This window comes from Orycteropus afer, unplaced genomic scaffold (assembly GCF_000298275.1).
Source record: "Orycteropus afer afer isolate SDZICR_OR568_19922 unplaced genomic scaffold, OryAfe1.0 scaffold00175, whole genome shotgun sequence".
Classification (NCBI taxonomy): Eukaryota; Metazoa; Chordata; class Mammalia; order Tubulidentata; family Orycteropodidae; genus Orycteropus; species Orycteropus afer.
In genome coordinates this window covers 2,653,849-2,661,186 of record NW_006921762.1, presented here as the reverse complement: position 1 = coordinate 2,661,186, position 7,338 = coordinate 2,653,849, and the positions used below count along the sequence as shown (strand labels likewise).

General features: G+C 36.4%; 2 protein-coding genes across 2 annotated transcripts in view; both read left to right on the top strand.

Annotated features, from left to right (window-relative positions):
* RABGAP1L (RAB GTPase activating protein 1 like) overlaps positions 1–7,338 on the top strand; it is a 920,113-nt gene that overhangs the window by 293,446 nt on the left and 619,329 nt on the right. The window lies entirely within an intron of this gene.
* Positions 3,035–4,120, top strand: GPR52 (G protein-coupled receptor 52). Its single transcript, XM_007947093.2, has one exon. The coding sequence runs from the start codon at positions 3,035–3,037 to the stop codon at positions 4,118–4,120; it is 1,086 nt and encodes a 361-aa protein (XP_007945284.1).

The window sequence follows — 7,338 nt, the reverse complement described above, 5'->3', positions numbered from 1 at the left end:
GGAGTGGCTGGTGGGTTTGAACCCCCAGCCGTCTGGTTAGCAGGCAAGTGTCTTAGCCACTATGCTACCAGAGCTCCATGTTAGTTACCTTCAATTTTCCCTTTAATTTTCCTGATATATTTTATTTGTGCACTAATTTAAAGATTAGTTCTAAGTTTCTTTTAGGAAAAGTGCTGACCCCATAAGAGTTATGTTTAAAATAGGGAATATTTGTAGTGAGCCAAAACAAATGGAAATGTATATAACTTCCATCAAATATTTGAACATTATTTGCTTTCTTCTTACTTGGGTATGAGTAGCTCAAGCAATGGGTGACAAATATTTGGACCCTTTGACTAATTTTAATATTAGGATAAAAAGAGGATTTAACAATCATTCTGTTTCTAATGCCTATATTCTTTTGAGATTATATTTGACCTTAAATATTTCCCCAAATATATTCTAGTATAATAGTGTTAGTTCTGATGCTTTGTACAGTTAAGTATATGAAACTCAGAAATTTTGTGTAGGTGTGGCAGGGATTAGAGAGATGAATAAATGACTTACCTTCTTTCAATCAAGATACAACTATATTTTAAAAAGAAAAATAGTTATATCACTTGAATTTATGAAGAGTCACCTGATTTTTAATAATTAATAAGTTTTTTCTGCCAACAAGCATTTGATTACTGCTGACTTTTTAGTGTCATAGTACCTTGTGGTAGTTCCTCTGCAGAGTTTAAAGCTGTATGCCCAGTTTTGTTTTTGTTTCTCTGTCCTGTCCAGAGAATGTAATCTTTGCAAATGCTATAGGGAAAATACGTCCAAAGTTCACATATGCCATTAATATATTATAAGGATGGGTCATTTCCATTGTCTTCTTTTGTCAGTCTTGATCGGAGCTTGCCGAGTAAGTCTAAAAGCCTGCATGTGCTTGGCAACTGTTACCTAGTGACAGTTTCAGCTGCAGTAGCCATTGGCTGTGCTGTTGATTGGGGCAGGAGGACCGAGTCACCTTTCTGATGGTGAGTTCTTCTGCATCAGTCAGGATGAGGAGGAGGAGGAGCTGGAGCAGGAGCAGGGCTCCAGCTCAGGTGGAGTCAGTGATACTGAGAGATTGTGAAGAATATACTAATGGCATCCTTGTAACGGCATCACAGTAAATCGGACTTCTGAATCAAGCAGCCCAGCCAAGCAGCTGACAAGAGTGAATGTAGGTGAGAAGCATTACCTTATTCTTGTAACAAGAGAACTATTTTGTGATGAGTGAAACTGGAATGTACAAGAAGGAATATCCTGTAGCTATTATAAAAGAAGAAAAGACTTCTCTGAATGACTTGGTGGTATATGAGAAAATAACTTTCAGAAGAATGCTTTCTATTAAGCTGCTGCACAGTTCCTGAAGAAAATGCTTTTATTTCTAGTGCATGTTATTTCTTCAAAAGGTATAACAGCAAAGACTGACAGAGACTCTCTGAAATGCCTGCACTTTAAAAGAAAGACTTTTGGCAAATGCTAACCTGCTCTCAGAATGACCTTGGAAGCCTTTTTGATGGATTGCTTCATTCTATTCTGCCAGCTTTTCAGTATTTCAAACTCTAGGATTTAAACTCATCTTGATGCTTTAGAGACATTTTAAAGCAAGACCATCTCGTAACCTACCTAATGGCCCCTGTATCAATTGAACACTTGCTCAAAATAGCATACAGAAATAGAAGAGACATTTTCTTAACATATGGCTGCTACATAACTGCAAATGTAACAAACAAGGTAATTTTCCACTTTCAGAAGATTTAGTTGAAGTAATGATTTAATGTGTTAATCATCTAATGAAAATAGAAGAGGTTTAGACTATGAAACTTACTGGAGATGGCAAGTAATAAATAATAGCATTTCTAGTCAAATAAGCTCAGTGTAGAGGAAACTTTCTATTATTTAAATTTCACACATATTTACATAGATATATGAACTATAAGAATGGTTGCAAAGGGGAGAAACAATTTTGATCTATACATTTTATCATGCTTCATTTTAAGAAAGGTGGCATATGAGATACAGAAAGCTTTTTCCAGGTATTGATGCTAAAATTAATAACAAAGATTTCTTTTTGGAAAGGAAGAGACATAAATTACGTAAATTACAGCACCAGTAACTAACAGACTAAAACTATTTTAATCTGAATGCTTAGAAAAATATGCACAGACTTAAAAGTTTAGAAGTTTATGTTATTTTGAGGAGTGTTAACCATTGTGTATTATCATCTCTTCCTGAAATAGATTTTTTTTTTTCTCATGAGAGTTATAGGACAATCTGGGTCTGTTTGTTAACCTGTTCTGCTCCTTTGTGCCCTTATAGGGAGGAATCTCTTGGAGTTAACCTTGATGGGGTGTTTTTATTAGCTCTTTAAAAAAATAAAGGAGAAGTAGATCATAAAGGTGACCTATTAGCATCAAACCCTGCACTGAGCCTAAAGAAACAGTTTGCCACAATGAACTTTTTCCTATATTTCCAACCAATTCTGAGATCTTAATTATTTAAATTCTAAAATATGAACCCACTTCTCCTCATTGATAAAACAGAGAACTGCGACAGTTTAAAACTTTTTTCTCATTCTTTTTAGTTGATCCCTAAGAAACTACCCTTCTCAGGAGAACAAACAGCCCAGAGAAGCTTTCCTTCCCTCGTCAATAGACATTTTTTTCCCTTTTTGCAGATTTAATTTTTCATAGCACAAGGTAATAATAAGAAATCCATTTTCTCTAGAAGTGCCTTGTCTCTGCAAAAAGTAGTTTGAGAACATCGGAGGAAGCTAATCAGTGACCTTTCTTCACCTCCTTTTTAGCTTATCCCTCTCCTTACCCCCTCAAAGCTGAGGTGTGTCACTGCTGCGCTGATGAAGAGACTTGAGCAGCTCTCGGGATGCTCAGCTGTCACAGAAGCACTGACACTGTCTACCGAGGCAGATTCTGAGACACCTGTGCGCAGAGATTAACAGATGCTGGGCCAGGCACCTGCTTGCCATAGCCAAGGCTGCGGGTTTCCTTAATCCCAAACCATGAATGCATCCAGGTGGACTGAACGGAGGATCCTGAACATGAGCAGTGGCGTCGTCAATCTATCTGAACATCACTCCTGCCCACTTGGATTTGGCCAATACAGTGCAGTGGATGTCTGCATCTTTGAGACAGTTGTTATTGTCCTGCTGACTTTTCTGATCATTGCTGGAAATTTAACAGTCATCTTTGTCTTTCATTGTGCTCCACTCTTGCACCATTATACTACCAGCTATTTCATTCAGACAATGGCATATGCTGATCTTTTCGTTGGAGTTAGCTGCTTGGTTCCTACTCTCTCACTTCTCCACTACTCCACAGGTGTCCACGAGTCACTGACTTGTCAGATTTTCGGATATATCATCTCAGTTCTAAAAAGTGTTTCTATGGCATGCCTTGCTTGCATCAGTGTGGATCGCTACCTTGCAATAACCAAGCCTCTTTCTTATAATCAACTGGTCACCCCTTGCCGTCTGAGAATTTGTATTATTTTGATCTGGATCTACTCTTGCCTAATTTTCTTGCCTTCCTTTTTTGGCTGGGGGAAACCTGGTTACCACGGTGACATTTTTGAATGGTGTGCCACCTCTTGGCTCACCAGTGCCTATTTTACTGGCTTTATTGTTTGTTTACTTTATGCGCCAGCTGCCTTTGTTGTCTGCTTCACTTACTTCCACATTTTCAAAATTTGCCGGCAGCATACCAAAGAGATAAATGATCGAAGGGCCCGATTTCCAAGCCATGAGGCGGATGCCTCTGGAGAGACCGGACACAGCCCTGACCGTCGCTACGCTATGGTTTTGTTTCGGATAACCAGTGTATTTTACATTCTGTGGCTCCCCTATATCATTTACTTCCTTCTAGAGAGCTCCCGAGTCTTGGACAACCCGACGCTATCCTTCCTCACTACCTGGCTTGCTATAAGTAATAGTTTCTGTAACTGTGTAATCTACAGCCTCTCCAATAGCGTTTTCCGGCTAGGCCTCCGAAGGCTGTCTGAGACAATGTGCGTGTCTTGCATGTGTGTGAAGGATCAGGAAACACGAGAACCCAAACCTAGGAAACGGGCTAATTCCTGCTCCATTTGAAGAGAACTGCACAGTAAATCAAATGTAATGTGACAGTGTTTTTTGAATCGTATTCTTGATTTCATCTGGAATCTTGCCACCAGACAAATATTTACTTGAATAATTGACTGTGAAATGAAGGATGAGGCTAAAGATTTCTTCTTTTCTCTCCCCTTTTTTTCATGGAAAAAACAACTAAAGGAAAGTCTGTGTAGAGGTTAATCTCATGAGGTAATTATAGCATGTGAATATAGATGTGCAGTAAGAGGAAAAATTAAGCACTGAGGATGAAAAAAAGTATCTCAAATCTTCCACAGGATGTGAAATAATTGGCACATCGCAGCAAGCCTCTGTGTCTTTCTGTCTCCAAGTGAACTTTCTCTGCCTCTGTCTTTGTCTCTCTGTCTTTATCACTATCAGTCTTTTCCTGTTTGTGGAAGTTAATATTCACATACATTGCCATTTGTAGAAAATGCTACATATTATATATGTGGCAAAGTACAACCTTTTGCATCAAAGTGTACTTTGAAACACAATAATCTACTGTCTGTAGATGGTCTCTCGATGAAGGGTACATAGTAAGTGTTGCATTTTATTTCTGGCCACTCATCTCCTTTGCTTGTGTTTTTATAATGTTCTCTGCAGCACACATTTTCTGCTACAAACAAAAAGAAACAGTATTATTTTTTGCTTCTGGGTTAAATGACATTCGCTCTTTCCCCTACTTTCTAAAAGCCTGCTATTTTTTTCTGTCCATTTTTGTTGACTTGCATCCTTTGGTACCTTAATCCAGAAGTGTCTTACCTAATGAAGGAATCTACTGTATAAAGCAATCATAGTGTTAAATAATTTATTCCTTCCAACAAAGCAATCTTGTAGCCTGTTTGGGTTAAACATTTTTAATGGCTTTTGGAAACATTTTTATCTGGTTCTTTTAAAATTAATTCATGTGCCTAAAGTGGTGTCTTTTTTGCCATAGTAAAGCTTTTGTTTGTTTTTTTCCTTAAGGAAATCTACAAATAATTCTAATGCAAATGCATGGTACTCACCAAGCAGTGAGATATCACTCTTAATGCTGCTTGGAATGTCTTTTTTTTTTTAAATAAAATACTAACCATTTTGTGTTAGGTCTATGATAGTGTAATTGTGCCCACTAGTTATTTGTGTGATAAATGTTTGCACATACTATTTTTTACATTGAAGAAAATTAAATTATACTATGGTTTGTGCCTGAAGTCTTTTTAGCACAATAAATATATGGATGTTGTTTAAGCTGTCAAATTGGAAGAATATATACAACAAATTCCTTTAAGAGAAAAATACTTTGTGTAGTTATTTAGATATTTATATTAGACCAAGCTGCATTCTTAGTGCTGCTGAGAATATAATATACTTAATTATCAAATACAGGTAAGAGCTATCAGTATTTTCTTTTGTAATAATCTGTTTTCAGATTCAAAGTTTAAATTAATTTATTTTTTAGTGTGCTACATACATGGAATTGTATAATAAATTGTCAGGGGTTTAGATGCAACAAAGTGAGCATTTGGGAAATTGGTGTTACGGCAGATGTGAGCAGTAAAACATCTAAATCTTACTTTTCTATTCTGAGTTTCCTGACTGAAGGACATTTTAAAATTTATATCAAACTACTGACTATTTTTCTTCTCAACATTTTTGATTTCTTTGTTTTATGAAATGCATTTAATGAAATGTGCCTATGACTCTTCAAATCGGAAGCCAACCATGTTTGTGTTCTAGTGGTTTGACTTCAGAGAATCTTTAGTAGAAATGTTAATTGTTTTATTGAGGTTGTTCTGAACCCCTGTATATTTTTAAACATGTAAGAAAGATTTAAAATAAAAAATAAAATAGTATTCTATATATCAAAAATCAGGCTTTGCTTTGGTTTAATAAAAGGCTTACGTAGAACAAGAGTTGAATTGTTTGGGAATTAAAACTTAATTGTTTTTCATTTCTGTGGTTTGGATGGTTTATATTTATTCTTGTCACCTGTTTGCCACTGGCATCTTGGATGAGTTGAAGTGCTTCTTTGAAGGTCACACCAGTTCAAGGAATAATAGTAATGCTACCTTTTCTGTTGTCATAAATAGAACCTTCCACATTATACTTGTCCTTTGGGAATCAGATTTTGGTTCCTTTAGTTATAAATGTATGTGTAAATATAGTTAGAAATGACCCAGTAGATGCTCTGTACAGAAAACCTGAGGCCATGCCTATTGGATTTTCCTCTTTTGGCTTTTCCTCTTAATGATTAATAACTTTGTGCTGTTGTTGTTGTTATGTGTTGTCAAGTCAGCTTTGACTCATAGCGACCCCTCCTTGGGTTTCCGAGGCAGTATCACTATGGAAATAGATTGCCCAACCCTCCTTCTGAGGAGTGGCTGGTGGGTTTGAACTGCCAGCCTTCTGGTTAGCAGTCCAATGCCTTAGGCACTACGCTACCAGAGCTCCTAACTTTGTGCTAGGCACTGTATTAAGTTTTACATGTATTATCACATTTAATCCTCAGACAACCCTTTGAAGCTGTATTGAGCTCTTGCTATTATTGCCATTCTAGAGATGAGGAAACTAAAGAAAAGGGATTTATCGAAGGTCAACTAGTACATAGCAAAACTTCATTTACTGTCTACCTGGGGCCAGCACTGTATGTTTGACCACTAAGATACCCTGGCTTTCTTTTCAAAATCTTTCCACCTTTGTACTTCTTCCTGTATCTTTTCTCTACAAAATTCCTCTGAGTGTTACATTATTTTACTTCCACATTTTCCTTATCTTGTGATATCTTTTTTCTTGATCTTTCAAGTCTCTTTTACTAAAACAGCAATCTGAGAAACCCAAATTTATCAGGTTAGCCTACATCATATGAAAAAAAACCTGGGGCATGGCATTGCCTTGACATGACTTCTGTTCGTTTTTGTTAAATTTTCCTTGAATAGCTTTTTCAAATCTCTCTAAATTTCTTATTGAAAGAAATATTTTTCAAAGGAGAAGTGTGGAGAAGACTTTATCAAAGGCTAAAAGAAGACCCTCTGAGAAGCAAGTTCTAAGTTTAGTTTCTTCTTCTGGTATAATGCTTTGTGTGAAATTCTAGGGCAAGTCATTTAACTTCCTTTTGACATATTTAAATATGTGCTTATATAATAGGATAATACCTATTTTGAAACTACTGTCTTTTTTAGATTAATGTGTTATAAGAATAGAAAGCATAACCATTA